The sequence below is a fragment of the Aptenodytes forsteri genome, unplaced genomic scaffold, assembly GCF_000699145.1.
Source record: "Aptenodytes forsteri isolate BGI_AS27 unplaced genomic scaffold, ASM69914v1 Scaffold119, whole genome shotgun sequence".
Classification (NCBI taxonomy): Eukaryota; Metazoa; Chordata; class Aves; order Sphenisciformes; family Spheniscidae; genus Aptenodytes; species Aptenodytes forsteri.
In genome coordinates, this window is record NW_008796165.1 from 5,636,335 (window position 1) to 5,655,380 (window position 19,046).

The 19,046-nt window shown below is 53.2% G+C and overlaps 1 protein-coding gene across 1 annotated transcript in view; it reads right to left on the minus strand.

Moving 5' to 3' along the window:
• MOB3C (MOB kinase activator 3C) overlaps positions 1-11,558 on the minus strand; it is a 15,866-nt gene extending 4,308 nt beyond the window's left edge. Inside the window, exons 1-2 of the mRNA XM_009287334.1 lie at positions 11,138-11,558; positions 983-1,185 (exon numbers count right to left, since the gene is read on the minus strand). Of these exons, the coding sequence (XP_009285609.1) occupies positions 983-1,185; positions 11,138-11,558 (624 nt within the window). The remainder of the gene's footprint in view (positions 1-982; positions 1,186-11,137) is intronic.
• Positions 11,559-19,046: the final 7,488 nt, after the last annotated feature.

Sequence of the window (19,046 nt, forward strand, 5' to 3'; positions counted from 1 at the left end):
TAGGGACAGGGGCATTCCCCCCACCCCCCGCCCCCAATACTCCTAACAGGCAGCTCATGCTGGGACTTTTCTCAGCTCTTTGTCTCTCTGGGATTAGATCCTCTTGGACTTCCCTGGCTCTCTGCTGCTGGATACGGCCTTTTCTGCAGCCCAGCCCTTATCACAGCGTGCTAACTACTGGGTTCCCTGTTAATTCTTCTCCCCATTGCAACGTGTCCTCCCTAGGTCAGACCACACTCAACCTTGCCTGTGACACACTTGCTTCTCTTACAAAACTAACTATGTGCATTTTCTAGTTTATGTGCCCGGGCTGTCTGGCCTCTGCTTCCCACCAGTCCTGCTGTTTTCAAGGACTCTCACTCTCTGCCTGGCTAATTGCTTCCCAAGGGAGGCTGCAGAGAAACTTGGAGCTCCAGCGAGGCCTGTCCAGCTTGGCCTCTATAGCTGTTGTCTGGAGCTGCATGTCCTATTGGGGCTTGCCTTCTTGCAGCCTCATTGTAATTCACGCCAGGATCTCAAGCAGGGACCTTAGTCTGCTAATAGGAAAACTCAAGACTGTGGAGAGAAGAGTTGGGCTCAAATCTGACCTCTGAAGGCCATGTGGACACAACTGGCTGGAAACACTTTGATGTGCAAATTGCATTAGAGCTACTAAGACAGTACAGAGGGACACTATGTTACGGTGGTCCTGAGGATACTGAAGAGCGATTCATAGACATAGCAGCAGAAGCTAAGTTTAAGGAGGGTTTTCAAAGGGTAAAGGGCTTCCCTCAGTGTTGCTGGGAAGTTCTCTCTCAGAGCACTAAGGCTGATGGTTACAGGACAGAAAACATGGGTGTGCTTCTGAGGTAGGGTGGCTGAAAGAGTCCAGAGAGGGTGACTGCACTGCTCAGAGTCCAGGCCCCACCTGAATCTACCAGTGCTGTGTTCAGCCCATGCCACTCTCACCCCTTCCACCTCCCCATCCCTGGGGCATCCTTACCAAAGGCTCCAGCTCCCGATGGTCAACGAGGCTGAACTCCCTGATGAAGTAGTAAAAGTGCTTGTAGCAGGTGTTGACGTGAGCCTCAGCACCCATGTTGATGATGCTGTCAAAGTGGTGGATGTAGACATGGACAAAGACACGGAAGAGGCGGGTGAGGATCTTAGTGCATACTTGCTGGAACTGCCTGGGGAAGGGAACACCTGCAAAGCAGAAGCAAGTTGGAAGCCATTTGACTGTTTCCAAAAAAACCAGCTAGTGTTTAAATGTCACTGTCATGCTTAACAGGCAGTTGTGGATGATGAGGAAGGACTCCCTTGGCTAATGTCAAGAGTGACAGCTACACCGGGGCAATGTGCCATCTAGCTCTCCCCACATACTTCCTCATTGCCCAGCTAGCAATTTCACACAGGCATGGTCTGAGGATTTGGGGAGTAGCCCTAGGAGAGAAAATTTCTCATCCAGTAGAGGAGGCCACGTCTCTCCACATCTGGCTCTATCCAGAGCAATCTGGCAGAGGATCCTTCTGCCCTGTCTCCCTGCCGTTCCCCTGCAAGCCTGTGCAGGCACAGCAAAAGTCAAATTGTATTTACCCAGGTCCATGAACAAAACTAAACCTCCTCCCAGCAGACAAAGTACCTTCCCTGGTCCTCTGAATCAAAAGCATGGTTCATACTGTTTTCCTTCCTTCACACCCTCAAACATCACTTCTGATGCATCAACAGAAACAGGTGGGGTTTCTACCTTTTTTCCTGATCCTTGTTTCAAACAAATGTCTCATTAAAACAGGAAGAAAACTGCCCATCTTAATGATGCTTAGGTTGTAATTTCATTGCACCTGTATGATGCTCCCTCCTGAGATGTCCTCCCAGGTTGTTAAAGAACAGGACCCACCACATATTGCTCTATACTTTTAGCCTTGTCCCACACAAGGACACAATTTCATACTCTACAATTCCATCCTTGTCTAAATGCACTGCTATCACAGTGAAAATCTCAGAGGTGTGATACAGTCAGTGTCAGCAAGCTTGGGGTATATCTCTAAAGGAAACTTGACTTTGAAACCCCGAACATATTTTTTGGGAGGAGGAAAATGAAACAACTGGAATTTGTTTTCCTGAAGCTTCTTTCTCTCCCCTGAGCAATTCAATGCAAATTTGCAAATTTGCAAAGAACAAAATAAAAACCTCCCTTCCCACGGTTGTACCAGCCTCCTCCCTTAGCTTCTTATTGATGCAGCACATAACCTCTTAAAAATCTTTCCAAATAATCTTCGCTCAACCATGGCCAGCTCACATATTTTGCGCTGTGGAAAGCAGCAAACCTCTTAGCTAAAAAAATTAAAAATGGTAATTTTATCTTTGAATCTTTCTCATCAGCCTCGCTAGGCAATTAAACTATTTTTCCTAAAGGCTCCTGGCAGTTTTGTTTCCCAGCAGCAGTGTCATGCCCCTCTCCTCCGTGGGTGGCAAACACAAAGGATCTGACCCTCCAACATCATGCGTGGAGCCTGTGTTTTCAATGGCCAGGGTTCAGCGGGTGCTGGGTTCAGTATCGCAGCACTCGTAACAGAAAATGATATTTGGTCTAAAACAGTCACCCTCAGCCCAGCCCAGTCTCACTTCGCTTCGTGCACAGTGTGGGTGCGACGGGCAGGGCAGAAGCGCGTGTGCTTGTGCCACACGTGGATGTCCCAGCCACCGCTTGGAGGAGGACACGTATCTCGGCTCAGCATCACACAAACACAGAGAGATGGTTTTGAGACTGATTCACGGCCACTGCTCTGCATAACCACAAGCACGCTGCAGCCCCAGGGCTGCTCCCACAGCAGGGACCTTGGCATGACCCATTGCACTGCCATCTCTAACAGATCCTGTTAGGACTTTCTGGGAAAGTTGTTCACATGTGGCAAAGTATAACCAGGCTCTCCCCATGCCAGCAGCTTAGAGAAGGTACTGGAGATCTGCTTCTGCCCTGCACCCTTGACTGCGTAGCTCTCCTTGCCTGCCAGTCTGATAAGGGCAGGAATCAGAGAGAGATCTCCGGGTTTCCCTGCAGTCAGGAGGGACACGGTGCTTTATCAACGGCTTCATTTGAGCTTTTTGCACTGAGTGAGAATTTGCTGAGCAAATAAAAGCCTTAATCACCCAGCTGAGGACTCAGACATGCCATTAGGGTGGACCCTGCAGAGAAGCTTTGAAGAACCAGTCAAGGGACATTTTTTTTTAATAAAGAAAAATTCATCACAGTAAGTAATTTCTGATGAGCACACATTGCCGGGCCCCGGCAGGGGAATACACACTGTTCTGAACAGCCTGTCTCCCTGGGACCAGAGGCGAGCAGTCGCTGCCAGGAACTCAGCAAGGTGCCAGCAGGCAGACAGCAACGCATTTGTTACCTCCAGTTTGTCACCCATCCCACTTGCCTAGTGCCTCCCTTGGTCAAAGCAGGCAGCGAGGAAGAAATCAGACCCGACCAGCCACCGGGAGTTTATCGCCAAACTGTGAAGAGTGATAGTGAAGGAAAGCAGCAAACCTCAACCCAGTCCTGAGCTGAGAAAGAAATAAGGTCAGGCAGTGAACAGCAGATCAAAAGGATCTCAGACTCCCAGGGCTGATAGCATCTATGATCCAGATACTGCTGTTGTTAGATGAGCCACCTCCAGAGCTTGCAGAGAGTGACAAGTGGCTTTCCACCACTTTTGTCCTGAGGTTAGCCAGGAACCATCTTGTCCTATAAATCAGTTACCAGCAAGTCTTCATGGACATCCTGGCAGCTGAGAGACTTAGAGGGGAGACACCTCCAGCTACATCCTGGGTTCTCCAAAAGCAGCTCTTGCATCAGGGAACAGACGTTTAGCATAAATCATAGAATCAGAATCATAGAATAGTTTGGGTTGGAAGGGACCTTTAAAGGTCATCTAGTCCAAATCTCGTAGCCGTCAGCAATTATGGGAGCTGTTGAACTAACCTATACCTAATGATGCCTGGAAAGATATAATCAAGCTGCCAGGACCTACAAGTACCCTTCTGGGCTACCCCACCACTGTGCTTTCACATGAATCCAGCAGCAGCATCAGCTCCCGGGAGGTGAAGCTGGGCTGCTCTTCTTTGTGTCCATCACAAGGTGTCAGTGTGTGGCCATACCCTCCAGACACGGCCAGGCTGTAGTGGTGGCTGGCTGTCACTAATGAACTTCTACAGGTCACACATCACCCTACCGTGTCATGACACCACCACCCACTATGGTCCTTTGGGTCCAGGGATCACTGGGGTCTGACTCTGGCTCTTTCTCCCCGCATCACCCCTCTCACTCGCACACATGCCCAGGGAGGCACGGGCAGCCCCAGCAGCACAGGGCACAACCCTGGGCCATCAGGTCCTGCTTCCTCTGCCTGTGCTGCAGCCACATCTGCACCTTCTGTGCCAGGACCCTCAATACAGGCTATGGATGCTTGACTGGACCCTGCGTCTGGCATGGGGGCCTGCGCCAGTTGATCAAAGCGCTTCCCCCTGGGAAGGAAGCAGAGCAGATATCTGATAAGCAGGTTGCCTCCACCAGCAGCAGTTGTGCCTTGCTGCTGATCTCCAGTGACTTGGAAAGCAACCCACAGCAGCCCCAGCAGGCACTGGCCACACTGGCGAGGAGCTGGAGAAATTCCCCATCCCCTTGCCAAGAGCTGAAAGCAAAGGGCTCTCCAGTAAAAGCTGCATCTGACCAATCCGGGGAGAGCAGCAGAAAGATCTGGCATAAATACAGCTTGCCCTGGGTCAGGGCTGCCGGCGCAGCAGCTGTCCAGCAGATAACGCATGTGACATCCTCTCGAGCACACGAGGGGACACAGCGAGAGCAGGTTGTGCCTCCTCCCTGCAGCCAGGCACGCATTGCAGCCAGCACATCCCAGCAAGGGGAAAGCCCTGGAATAGGGATCTTGGCACTGGCCACGCATCTATCCTGCCTTTGCAGATGTTTAGCTTTAAACCGAGCAGCCAGGCCCCCATACGTTCATGTTGAAGCCATCCTGGCTGCTAGGAGGGGTCACTGTGACAGCAAGCAGAGAGCAACAGGGCCCATTCCCCAAGCATGTGGGGCAGCACCCTGCTCCCGCTGTGGGTCCCACCTCCCTGCCAGGCTGGGCCAGGCAGATCAGCATTACAGCCAGCGGCAGAGAGACCCCATTAGTGGCCAGTGCGCCAATAAGCAGCACTTGGGAATGGGGCAGTGGTGGCCCTTGCTTGGGGGACTCTCTCCATCTCTGAGGTGGTGCATGGTGGCATGAACCAGCAGGAGTAGCAGCTTGGTGAGACGAAGGGAAGAGGCTGGTGGGACTGACTCTGCATGGCTGAGATGACCCATTAGCAGGAGCGTGGCGGGCCAGGGGAAAGTCAGGATGGAGCCCCAAGTTTTGACAAACCACCCTGGCACTGTGATATTTCTTGGGTTTGCTTCACCCTCCCCAGCCCTACACATGGCAACCCAGCAGTGCCATCCCAGCATGTCCCACTGATGCTGGTCCCAGCTGCCCTAAGGGACAGCAAAACACCACAAAACTCATCTGGGCTGATTTAAAGGCGTTGAAATTACCTTTACATTTAAATCACTGGTGCTCACCATCCAGCAACCTTGGAGGAAGCAGCCACAAATCCACAATCTAGCCCCCCTCTGACTCTTACATGATGAGCGACGAGGCGGGGACCACGGGATGCAATGTGAGCTCGCTCAGATGCTGGGAAAAACATTTATACACAAGGTCAGCTTTTTTTCTCTACCCATGATCAAAGGCATGCGCTACCCAGACGCTGCACACAGACCAGACAGCCGGCGGCTGGGAGCATCGCCTGTCTCAGGGCGGAAAGACAGCCCGATCCCAGGAGGAGTGGAGCAGAGCAGCCATCCACAGCGGCAGAAAAGGGAGAATCTTACTCATGCTCCAAGCCAGGGCAAAAGATGTAAGTACAGCAGGTACAATTTCACCCACTGCAACGCAGCCAGGGCTCTGGCGAGTGGTCTGACTCACAGCCCTGAAATGAATTAGCACCTTCATTTTATCTTGGATGTTTTGCTTGAAAACCCCAAGATGTGATTTAATGCTTGAAGAAATCTGTTTTCCCCACTCTGTGCCGATTGCTTCAAAACATAAGGAAACCATGTGGGACCATGTGTAAAAGGAAATGAAAATGAGAGGTAACAAAGTGCCTGCGTTTACAGTAAGGGACTGCGAATGGCTCTTGGATCTTTCCTGCCATCTCTCCCATCCCTAACCCTCGTGGTCCAGCCGATTCAATTTTTTCATGATGAATCAGTACTGGGAAGCTATTTTGCTTCTTGGCAATTGTATTTTTTTCCTCTACAAAAACAGTAATTCAATGAACTACATGATGAATTATTGTTGTTGTTATTATTTCTCAATTCCATTTTGGCCACCGTGGTGTTCGGTGATTCATTTTTTCCTAAAAATAAGTCGTGAAAGCCCCATTTAAAACTAATGGCATGATGGCAGCTGCAAGCTGGCGTGATGTTAATTTTGGAAGAAAATAGGCAGAAAAAAAGACAAATCATGTAAAAAATAGCCAGCTGAGAGAATGACAATAATTAGCTGAATTCTGAACATTTTTCTCCTGTTGTTATGGGGAGAAAGTATTGGATAATTTCACACCAAGTTTTCTCTGTTTTTTATAATTGTTTTGGGACCACAGTTGAATGGCAGAGCTTGAGTTTTGAAAAGCTTTCCAAGAACTGTTCCAAAATCTCCTGTGACTGATGCTCTTCAGAGCCACAGGCACATTTGGCAGAGAGCGCAGGGTGTTTCCGGCGCTGGGTCTGGTCCAAACCCTGCGTCTGCACTGATTTAATAATGGAGAGGTTTCAGCAGCCGCAGTGGTGCTGATGTAGGACGCCTAGCCTTGTGCAACCTGCAGCCTGGTGGCCTGCTGACGGGTGCCGGTGCAGCCGACTGCCACGGGCCCTGCAAACCCCATCCACCCAACCCTCCTCCCCAGCACACTACCGCCCAGCAGCAGCTCCCTAAAACCAGGCACCACGGGGCAGAACAATTACTGGGAGGAGACAATATTTTCCAGGTGGTAATTTGTTCATGTGGCCACTCATTGAAGAAATCTATATAGTTTTACCAGCTGGTAAAAATACACCTGTAGAATCATTTATTCTTCTCCCTGCATGGGAAGAATGCTTATTCTCCATTTAAATGTATTTTTCAAGACAGCTACACTGGTTGGAAGAGTGGAAACAGAGCGCTAGCACATGCAAACTGATACGGATCATCTGGGAAAGCTGCTGCTGCTGCTGTAGATTTATAGCGATCAGGTTGGCATAGCTCACCCCATGCAGGGATTTGTCTCATCTTGACAGGCAGACAAACAGGTTTCCACGCCAGAGGAAGGATTATACAGCAAAGCCTGTAGGTGGATTTCCCTGGGGATGGGGAAGATGCAGTATCATCCCCTCCCCCCAACCCTTGCTGTGGTACACAGAGGGCTTGGCAGCCCCCCCGGCCCCATTAAACCACCATAGGGATTTTCTACTGGTGCAAGCATGCCATCCGAGGGCTGCAGTCCTGCTGGTTAACTCTGCCAGGTCACAAGCTGCCTGCTGGCGTCGGGCTCCCTTGCTGCCGTTTCCGATGTCAGCTGCCCCTCGGGTCTTGCTGCAGAGCCAGCACAAGCTCTGCATCACACAGTTTGGCTAAACCGAAGGTGTTTGTCAGCCAGGTCGCTCTGCTCCCCTCCCAATTCTACAGCTCTGACACATGCCGAAGGACCAGATGCTTTAGTGGTGCAAATCAGCCCAGCTCTGCTCCGGTCACTGGAGTTGTGCCCATTTACCCCAGCCAAGGTCTCCCCCATGATGCCAAAGGGCCCTGTGAGCCCACAAGCCAGTGAACCATCTCTGCTCATTTGCAGCTGAGCCTCTCACCCCAGGGTGAAGGATTTCCCCACTCTGACCCATGAAATACCTCCCCCTTAACTGTCAGGACAGCCATGACTGAGTGAGCCCTGCTAAATCATGTGCTGCTTCAGGCTTTGTAGCTTTTGGATGGAGAGGGATGCTGAGGTTAGCCTCAGGCAACGTTAGCAAGTTTGGGGAACACTTGCTGTTTCTAAAAAAAGAAAAAAAAAAAGTCTTTTGTCTGCGGTCAGGTGGCCTTAGCCAGGGAAATCTTTGTGCTGGGACAGTTTTATTGCACGTGGCAAAGAGGGGCCAGGAGGGAAAGCTGAGATGCACACAGCTCATGAAACGCCTGCTGAGATGGTGGTCGGCTGTGCCAGTGGACCTCTCCAGTGCGAGCAGGAGTGGAACAAACCTTCATGCTAAATCCCACCTCTACTACTAATATTAAAGAGCCTCACCTCAAACCCAAAGCTTGAAATTTATTTTTCCCTCCATCACCTTGTCAGATTTCTCCCCCTCCTTAAAACAGCTCACATCTCCCTTGTGTCCTCTCAGTGCCTTATTCGCCTTGTCCTGGGTCTTTTCCCAAGGGGCTGGCTCTTTAGGAGGGAGGCCGAGCATCCTGTTTGCTCGCCCTGGCTGCTGTCCCCAAGCCCTGTGTCCCTCCCCGCTGTGCGTCCCCCCAGCCTCCCCCATCATCCGGCACGCCGATGAGGAACAGCCCGTCAGGAACGGGCGGATGTGACATTTCCCTTCGGCCAAACACCTCCATCCTCTGAAATGCCAGAGCTGCCGAGCAATTACCCGGCGCACAAGGCAGGCCAGTGAAAGGCAGTTAATTGGGGACATGCTGATGACAAACTGCCACTGGCTCCCTCCTCCTCCTGCCGACAACAACCACCTTTCATACGTTTTAAAGTGAGATCTCAGGCTAAGTTCCCTTTTACATGTGTGAGGCCAGAAGCACCAAGACACACCAGCAAGGGGACTGGTCACTCAAGGGCATGAGGGCGTCCCCCCCCCAAGAAAGGGGCTTGGAAGAGAGACACTGGGAATGGCTTTGGAAGAGAAAAAAATGGGTTTGTCCCACAACCGCCTGCAGCCAGCCTGGATCCCACCCAGAACCACCCCTGGGCCAAAACGAAAGGAGAAGTGGAAACCAGAGGCACCAGCCGTCCCTCCTCACATTGGGATCTGTTACACCTCAGAGGGAGAAGTGCCAGGGACAGGGTGAAAACTAGCAGGGACATGACTGTACTTGGTTTTTGCACCTATGAGAGAGATGTGGGAGAGTGGAGGGTGCTGCGATGCCGCCATCCCTCCGTGGCTGCCTGCTTTCTGCAGTGTTAAGAGGCCCTGTAGCCCTGACTCCCCAGAGCAGCTTTCAAGCAGCATCACATCCCAAATCCTACCTGAAAAGGCATGAAGTTGGACCAGGACACTCTCCTTTCTGGCCAGAGGGAAAATGGAGTAAATCCATGTCTGCGCCCCTGCTTTTAACAGCACGCAGAGCTTCTCCTTGGGAACAAGCCACCTTGGAAAATGGAAGATCCAGCCTGTACCCTGTGGCTGCCGTTTCACCCCTTGGCAGCAGCGAGCCTGTGCCCAGCTGCAGCCAGAATCAACAGGGACGTTGTTGTCCTCAGCAGAGCTGGGGCTGCCAGCACGGAGCATCCTGCACCGTCACTGTCAGCCAGCCACACACTTCCAGCCTCCTCTGTCCACCGGGATGTGTGGAGCCCACTGAGTCCATGAGGGAGGGATGCCTCCATGGTGCAGCCAATGCCCCTGGTGAATCCCAAGGGCTGGCTCCCCCACATGCCCTGAAGGCAGCCTGTCTGCCTGTCCTCCAGCATGAGGATCCGACACTGCGCTACTCAGACCACTAGCAAGGGGAAGAAGGCAGGTCTTGGCTTCAGGTGATGGAGGGAGAGAAAAAGGGACCCCCAGAAAGCAGGTTGTGCCACCCTCACCCCAGGCATAGCCAGTGCAGCCAGGTCAGACCAGGGGTCTGGGGAGTCACCCCATCCCAGAAGGCTGAAATTAAGGGTTTGGCACAACCAGCCTGCAGGCGCTGCCTCCCTCTCGCTTGCAGAAAGCCGCGACCCCTCTGAGCCTCCAAGGGCCGGAGACTTTCCCAAAAAAAGACACACAACTAGATGCTACAGCACAGCCAAACAGGGCTACAACAGTTAGTGACAGCCAGTAATCCCACACAGGCTATTTTCTTCAATGTTTCCCAGTGTATTAATGAAAATCCTGAGCCTAAACTGCACTGATTTCATATGGCTCTGTCAGCTGTGCTACTTGGGAAAACAAAGAAGGTCAAGAAGTCTTGCAAAGCCAGGTGCTTCCCCCCGAAGCTCCTTAAATCTTCTTTTACATTCAAGCAGCTTTGCATTTCATCTGAAAAGCAACCACTCCATGGTGCAACCTGAGGCTCTGGCAGCCCCACCACTCAACGCATCAGCTCCAACCCATGAACTCATCTCCCCAAACTACAAGAAAGCAGCTAAGTAGCAGGGCTACTATCAGCCCCAGCAGCTGCCAAGCGCTGCAGGTCAGCAGCAGAGGGGTTATTTTGCAAGCTGTCTTCCCTTTGGCAGCTGCTGCAAGCTCCTGAGGCCAAACTTTTTGAAGGGATGCATCGTACACGCTGGGGGTTGGCAGATGGAAAGGCCAGATCCTGCAGCAGGCATCTCTGCTTGGGCGATGCCTCAGCTAAATAGCAAGATGTGATGTATAATCAGGGCTGAGATGAATTAGCAGAGAAGGAAAGGAGCTGAGAAGTGGAGCAGCAAGGTGGGACGAGGGTTAGACCTTGGGAGCATGAACCTACCTGGAAAACCAGAAAGAAATGGAGTTGGTTAGTCAAGAGAGGAGTACGCTGTAGGGATGTGATGACCACCTCTAACTAGCCCTGAGGCTCAGCTCCTTGAGGAAGGGCAAGGGAGCTGATGACCTACCAGTCCTCATTTCTCACAGTCACAGAACATGTGGAAAAAGTTCAAGCACAGAAACAAACAACATTGTTTTCCACATCCCCTAGGAGCCGGACAAGGAATCCCAAGCTCAATTTGCAGCAAGGGGGTGTGCGATGGACACTGCGGAACACCTGTAACAGGAAAGGCTGCGATCCTTGGGATCGCAAAGTTCAGCCATGCCAACCCTCAGGTGCAACGAATGGCTGGGAACTTGCACCAGTTACAACCCCAGCCTTCCCGCAAAGAACCAGAGCACACTCACCTATCCTGGTGGGGAAGACGTCCTCGTTGTTAATGAGCATCTCGATCCAGTCCATCAGCATACACATGTACTGCGGGGCCGACAGCTTGGTCGGCTTCTTGTACTTGCTATCATCCTGCCACCTGTACTCATACTTGAGCCCGCCCGACATGATGGGGCAACTCTTCTCCGTGCAGTACTCCGACATGGTGCCGTAGATGAGGTTGATGCGGTTGAAGAAGTCCACCACATGCACAGCGATCCAGTCATTGATGCTCTCACCAGGAGGCAGCTGCACCACCGCTTTGAGGTCCAGCCCAGACTTGAGGGAGGCCTGGGCTTTCTTGTACAGCTCGAAGCGCTGGGTGCCCGGCTCAAACTTCTTTCGGGGACGAAACGTTTTGTCTTTGTTGAAGACTTGCTTGAGACACAACGCCATCATGGGCAGGGCCAGCCAGGGTGAGGGCAGAGGCTTGGCACAACGTGAAACCCAAGGCTGGGGTCTTCAGGGGTGGAGGTTTCTGGGAGGAGAAAGAGAAATTTTGGTCACCTATGAAGGCAGCTGCATGCGTGGGCACGCTTGCAAGGATGAATTCACACCAGGATGCTGGCTGGCCCCACTGCTGTGTCAGCACATGAGGAGAGAGATTTGGGGTGAGCTCCTGGCCCTTCTACGCTCACTAAGGTGACCTGGAACAGCTGCTGCCACCTCACACAGCAGCTCCCAGCACTGGAGAGGGCCAGCACTGCTGCGTGTGCCCCATGCAAAGCTCGATGGCAGACAGAGCCTCTCCTCCCTCCTGAGCACGCCGGGAGCTCATTGGGCTCCACCCAGCCTCTTACCTCCAGGACTTTTATGAATAACTGCTGCAATAAAGCGAGAGCCACGGTATCAGTGGAGCTCACCAGCCCGGACAGTCCCAACCTGGTGGCCCTTTCCTCTTCTAGCAAAGGGGAAGCGTCTCTTTCCCAGGGATTTCTCAGTACAAATAACCCCTGACCCTGCCGCGGCGGCTGGCGAGTGATGCCCTGGGGACTTCGCTGCGACCGCAGCTGGCTGCTGGTTCACACAGCCTCAGCGCCGAGATCAATGGGAAAAGGGGGGATTATTTTTGTTGTTCTGCCCTGTGTGTTTGTTCAAAAGAACAAAACCTGCATCCGAAGAAGGGAAACGGCAGCCCAGCAGAGCAATGCGACGTGCCAGGATGCGGCCGGCCCTCCAGGCATGCACACAACGCACACAGGAGCAGTTGGGATGGCGAGCCGATGCTCCGGGTGACTCGGTCTGGAAGTCACAGCTTGGCAAAGCGCTGAGCTCACCCCTTCCTGCCCGAGGATAGCAGCACAGACGAGGGCTGCAGTATTTCCCTTTTTTTCTTTTCCTCCCTGAAGCTCCCGTGGAAATCCCATCCATCCCAGGCTGTCCCAGACAGGCTGAAATACGCTTGTGCATTTAGTTACCTGTGCTCATTACCAGTGAGATCAAGGCCCCCTTGTGCTAAATGCTTTGCTGAGGCTTAGGGAAGAGAAGGTCATCCAACAGCCTCCCCCTGATGGGAGGAGATGGAGAAAGAGTTAAAAAAAAAAAAAAAAAGGAAGAAAAAGAGTCACGGAAAAGGGAAGTGACTTACCCAAAGTCACGAGCAGGAGGGAATGGTGCCCAAGCCAAACCTGGATGCACGTTCATCATTAAAAAGACAGCTTTCAGCCAAAAGCTTTCATTCTGTTGATAACACCTCTAAAAAAAGCTTCTTGGGGAGTTTGCTAATGCATAACAGTTTCTAAAATATATATAAATATATATGTATGTATATGTATGTAACTACTGCAATAGGGATCCTAATCTAGTAACGTAGGAAGTGCCGGGCTTCCCTTTGGGATGAGGCATCCAGCAGGGTCTGCCTGTATGGAGGTAGACATGATGGGGCTGAGCAGTGCCTGGCCCTGCAGCCAGCGTGGAAGGGAGGGGGCCAGCAGCGCCTCTGGTGCTTTTGCCCCCCCAAAGCACTTGACACTAACTGGCTCTGCCAGCAAGCCAGGACATGGGGCTGTCCCTGCCCTGCCACTGTCCCTGCCTTCATACGTGGATTATTTTTCCTCTCTCTCTCTCCTGTCACCAGCCAGCGGCAGAGGGCTCTGGCTGAAACATAAAGACCATTCAAATGAGCAAAAATAAACAATCGTGCACCTAATGAGAAGTCAGGATTTCCCCGTCTGACACTTGGCAGCTTCCCAGGATGGGGATGATGCAGCACCCACTAATCCGTCCTGCAGCTCCCTCATCCCCGTCCTCAGCCAGACCACAACCCCCAACAAAGCTGAGCAGCCCCTTTGCCCAGCACCCAAATAAAACCCAGTGACTGCCCTCCCGCAGGGCTGGATGGGCATCACACAGCACCACACCAAGCCCGTGTCCTCGATCCCTTTGCCGGGTAAATGGAGGATGAACAGATTTGTTATCCCCGTGTTAGACTGGACTGAAGCCACCAGGTCACACAGTCCCTCTGGGTTAATGTCAATACAAGCAGGGACTGGGATCTAACCCAGGAGGTTTCCCTGGGATTTCAGCAATGCAGGTTGTGCCAACAGACATTTCTCCATGTTGCCGTTTCTGCTAGCCTTGGCTCCATTCGCTCAGCTCCAGGAGCTACTGCTGTTTGCAGGCTCTTCCAGGCAGAGGCCATGTTTGTTCCGGGGTGATGAGAAGCCACCCTGGCAGATGATACCACATCAAACACATCGCTTGCAGGCGCCATCAGCAGTGAAATCTGTTCTCCATGAACATGGTGGGGTTCCCGTGTTCCTGTGCCTCACATTGAAAGTCCGCTACAAATATTGAATCACTCACTGGGAAGTAAACTCTGCATCTCATCTCCCGAAGCCATCCTACTGCCCTATAACTCATTCCACAACTGCATCTCTGCATCATCCACAACTGGATCTCTGTGTTACCCTGCAAGCTGCTCTCACTCATCAGGCAGGTGGGAATGCTTCAGTACCATTCTAATAAAACACCGGTTCTAAAAAAAAAAAAAAAAAAAAAAAAAAAGAAAAAAACCTGCTAAAAATCTGCCGGCACTGAAACCATCATGTGAGAATCTGGCCTGTTGGTTAAGAGGTAAATTTAAGAATGAGAAAGAAAAAAAAAAAAATAACCAGGTAAGAAAAAAAAAAAATAAAAAAAAAGAGCAACAAACCTGCTAAACATCTGCCAGGTGTTTTCCTACCATGCATCTGTTAGAGATTCCCAGGAAGGGGGGGAGCAAAACCCGTTGCTGCCGAAGTGCTCGGAGCAGACCTGTCCCCTGAGCCTGGGGGATGCTGGCACGGCACCGCAGCCTCTCTGCTCCCTGGGCAGCAGCGCACGCTGGAATAACAGGAGTGGTTTTGCTTTCAGGATCCTCGCCAGCATCACTACCAAATTACCAAGTCACTAAAAGGCCTTGCGAATCCTTACTGGAGAAAAATGTTCTCCAGAAATTAAATTTAACACAAAGCCAAAAACACATCCTGGGATTTACGACCCAAAGAAGCAGGGAGAGGCGCCAGGCCAAAAACCAGATTTCTTCTCTACCTCGCTCCAAAGCTTTCTGCCCAGAGAAATTAATGTGCAGGGAAGGATGTGAGCAGCGTAGGGAGGGAGCTGCATGGAGGCCAGGACTGAGGCTTGAAATACCACCTATGGCTCTTGCAGCTGGGGCACTGAGATGGGACATACCAGCTCGGAGCCAACAGGCTCTGCAAAGTCACCAATGCCTCAGTTTCCCCTCGGGCAGGGACCCAGCACCTGGCCCCACTTTCTGGGGAGAAAGGCAAAGTCCTTTGGGAATGGACCCAGACACATCCTGAGTCTAACTGGTGGAAAAGGGCATCAGCAGCGAACGCAAGACCAGATGCACCTTTGTGCATCCAATTCAGCCGGTGCTCTTCCATCACTGCCTGAGTACTTGGGACAGGTCCACATAAAGAGACAGAAAATGGGAGATCTTCCAAGGTTTAGCTGCGGTGCGGAGTTCAGCTAGGCCCGACATTCAGGGCTGTCGTGTTCCTAGAAATCAGGCTGTGGTCCGTTGGGGCTTGGGGTGGGACAGGAGACCCGTCCAAGTCCAAATCGCCACTCGCACTGCCCGTTTTGGGAAATCCGAAGGCGAGCTGCCATTCAACAAGCTTAGACAGCAGCTTCCTACGACATGACCGTACACATCCCGCTGCCGGCCTGGACTGGCGCCGCAGCGACAACCTGCAGGTTTCTGCCTTTGGTTCCCATGTGCAAAATCAAAGCTTCCCCGAGAGGGGCCTTTGGCAAGGGCTGCAACCCCACTTCACCATGCCGCAGTTCCCATCACAGGGTGGTGCCAGCACCCCGGGGGTTCACACATCCCTTTCTGAAGTATCTGCAAACCCCCAAATCAAACCTCGTCTTGCTCCCGGGAGCAGATGGGGAGTGAAGCAGGTGGCCATGGAGCCAGAGACTTTCCCCGCTGTCACCCCATGTCCCCACTGAGGACGACTGGAGGAGGATGAACGAAGCTGCCGGGCGGAAAGAGGCCACTGCTTCCCATGGGACATCCACGCCGTGGTGTGCTCAGTGCTCACCCCCATCCGCACGCCCAAAATAGCCTCGGCTTTGCAGAGGGCTGGCTTCAAACCCACTGAGCAGACGCAAAACCCCGTCCATGGCTGCAAAAGCTGCTGGCTTCAGTCCTGCCCCTGTTTTTACCAGCGGCAGCAGAAGCGAAACTCGGTTGGGTTTAGCAAGAACCAGATAAACGCAGGGTTAAGCTCTGCAAGGGCAAGGCAGAGCCGCTGCCAGGGACGTAGCAGGCAGAGACATGTGAAAAACTGATTTCCTAGACTGCTGGCAGGTCCAGAGACGAAAGGAAATGAACTGGATGGGGGGATGTAAGTTCAGGGTCAAACTAAGCCACTAATTTCAGATTTGAGGGCTGTTTTGGTTTTTTACTTAAGCTTTTTTTTTTTCTTCTTTTTTTATCATTTGAAAACCATAGAGGAACATGGCAAGGCGAACGCTTTGTTGTAAATTAAAAACAACTCTGAAAGGTCTGGTTAGAAACTGGCAAAACAAAAGGGGAAAGCAGGCAGAGCGGTGGGAGGGGGGCTTCCTCCCTCACAGTCCTTGCAGGCGCAAGGCAAGGTCACCAACAAAAACCTCCAGTTTTGACCCCAAATAAGCTTTAGTCAGAAACCCAGCAGGAAGGATCAGGTAGACACACTGCCGGTCGCCAGGGTGATGGGCACCGGGGACGGTCCTGTGCTCCCTGCCTCAGTTTCCCCAATTTCAAAACTCCTCTCCCTCCCTAGACTGCCTTTATATTAAGGGCTGCAAAAGCAAAGGCTTCAGGGGAAAAGTGCTTTGCAAGTCCCCGTGGGAAGCATTAATGATCGTGGAGGGTAAGGGGAGAGGAAGGCTTCGACGCCAGCACCTCCTGCAGCTCTGGTGCCGAGCGCATCCTCTCTGGATCCGGCCTGAGACGGTTACACACTCACACAAGCATCTGACTCGAAACAGCAGGCGGCCGCTTTAGCAGCACGCTCCAACCCTCGCCGGCAGTGCAACGCCGGGGAGCACGAGGGGTCCAATGCCGCAGGCAAATCCGCAGGGAGACTGGTTCCCGCTGCTTTGGGAAGAGGCCATGGAGGGAGAGCGCAGATCCGTGCCGCTCCAGGCACCATAGACCAAAGTGTAGGCTAAATACTAGCAGCTCTGCATAGCCCCCTCAGGCTTCCCCAGGGGGATCTTGCCTTTGGCTGCCCAGATGCCTACTTCTGCTTACCTGCTTTATGGGATTCCCTTCTGCCCACCACAGGCAGCGGTAAAAGTCCCATCCTGCCCTGTCCCCGGCAGAGGAGCAGGGCAGGCATCAGCTCAGCCACCGTCTGCCAGAGCCCCGAAACAGCCAGGCAGCCACAGATGGACAGTCTGACCAGAAACCAGCTGGCCCCGGGGCTCGGCTGGCTTTTCGCTGCTCTAGGAAGCGTTACTGTCTGGCTGCTGACTTGACAGCCCTGTCTCTGAGCTTCCCTTCAAGCCCCAGAGAAATGCTGTTGCAAAGTCTGGTTTTCAATCTGTCCTAGAGCATCTTTGCAACAAGGTTTCTTCTTGGTGGACTCGAAAGTACATCAGAAGCGCCCCAAAGGCCAAAGCTGCCTCTCCCAAGCACCCCTTGCACTGCAGCCACCCCAGCCCAAATCTAGCCACGGGCTGGGGGCATATAGGGCTCCTAGAGAGGGAATGTAGCCCTCTTTTCCAGCCTTCGCAATAGCCATGCCTAGTTTTAATGGTCCAAGGAAGGTGGGTTGCAGAAGGAGGATGCTGGGGAGCACGGTCTCGGGGCGCTGGCCCTGCTTCCTCTGTGCTTCCTGCTGGAGCCAAGCCCCAGCTGGGCTGTCCGTGAGAAACGGGGTTATTGGCTGCCAATCCCAAATATAACCCAAACGATAGAAAATTCCAGGAAACGAGCCAAGACAAGATGCTGGGAGAGGGATCAAGGCCCAGCACGTGGGCTGGGGGAGCTGCAGAGAAGCCCTGAGCTCTCAGTAGCATCTCCCTGCTGCCAAACCCTCCTTGTGCAAACCCCCTCGGTGCCATGGAGACCCACGAGAGGTGCGAGCATCCTCCAAGGCAGCCCCCGAGCACCCGTCTGCAGAGCAGCCACCTCCGAAGCAGCAGCAGGACTCAGTCCCCGCGCCCCAGCTGGGGGCAGCTGCCAGCTGCCAGCAGGAGGCCACCCTGGTGCTTCCCCCGCCTTGCCTGGGGCTCGGAAATCCCCGGTTCATGCAAGACGGACCCAGCACGGCTTCCAGGAATGGGACTGCATGCACCTTGGCTTGCCCCTCGGCCAGCCCCGCTGTCCTGTTCTGCCCCGCTCCTTGCCCTGCCTCCCTGCCATGCCATCAGCAAAGCAGCAGCTCCCTGGGGACGGTTTTTCCCAGTCACCCAAGATGCCTCCAAGCAGAAAAGCAAAGCCCCATCTCTCCAGGCTGGAGGCAGCATATCCAGTTCATTTTGGGGGTGATGCCCTTGTGGGGCTGAGGGCTCTTTAGGGGTACCTCATTCCTGGGCTCTGGGATCTTGCTGCTGCTGCCAGTGACTTGCTAGGAGCCCTGCAAAGAGGTGTCCAACGGCCTCCACAGCGCCCGACTGCTCTGGTTCAGTCCCAAGGGTGATTACTCCGCTGTCAGAGACGTAATCCCAAACACTGGGAGCTCCAGGCCTGCAAGCTTGGGGAAGAAGATGAGACCAGCCAGCTGCTGAAAACCCACTTCCACCGCTCACTCTCACCCAGCTCCCCCTGCTCGCAACTTTCCGTCCTCCCTCTGACACCAGCAAAGCCGCTGCCAGGATTGTCCCACCCGGGAAACGAGTGTCTGCCCACACCACGTGCTGCCGGCAGGGCTGCCTGCCCCCCATTCCCCTGCCCGTCCCCCCTTCCCCTGCGCACTGCCAGCCCTCTGCACTAATGCCCCGCCCTGCCGGCAGTGGCTCCCAGATCCTCCTGCATCCCCGAAACAGGCTCCCTTGGTATTTACACACTGGCAGCTGAGCAGAGACATGCCGGAGGAAGGGGAAGAGCCTTCTGCAGGCGTCCATGCCCCGGCCGGGTGAAGGACTGCTCCTTCCCAGGCTAACCCCAACCAGGTCTTGTCCAACCTGTGCTTAAAAGCACCCGAGGAGCATCCTCGGGGGTACAGCACCAGCTTTTTCCACTCCCAGCACTCACCTCATCCCCCGGCACGCCCGGCTTCCAGCCCCAAATCCCTCTGCTGCACTTTCTGCTCTTACTGAGGAAAAAGAAAAAAAAATTAAGAAGAAAAAAGTCCAAGCCAGGCTCCCCGTCGGGACTGTCAGTGGTTTGGGGATCGCAGCGGCAGGGAGGGCTGCCACACTCGCGAGCCCGCCCCGGGGTTC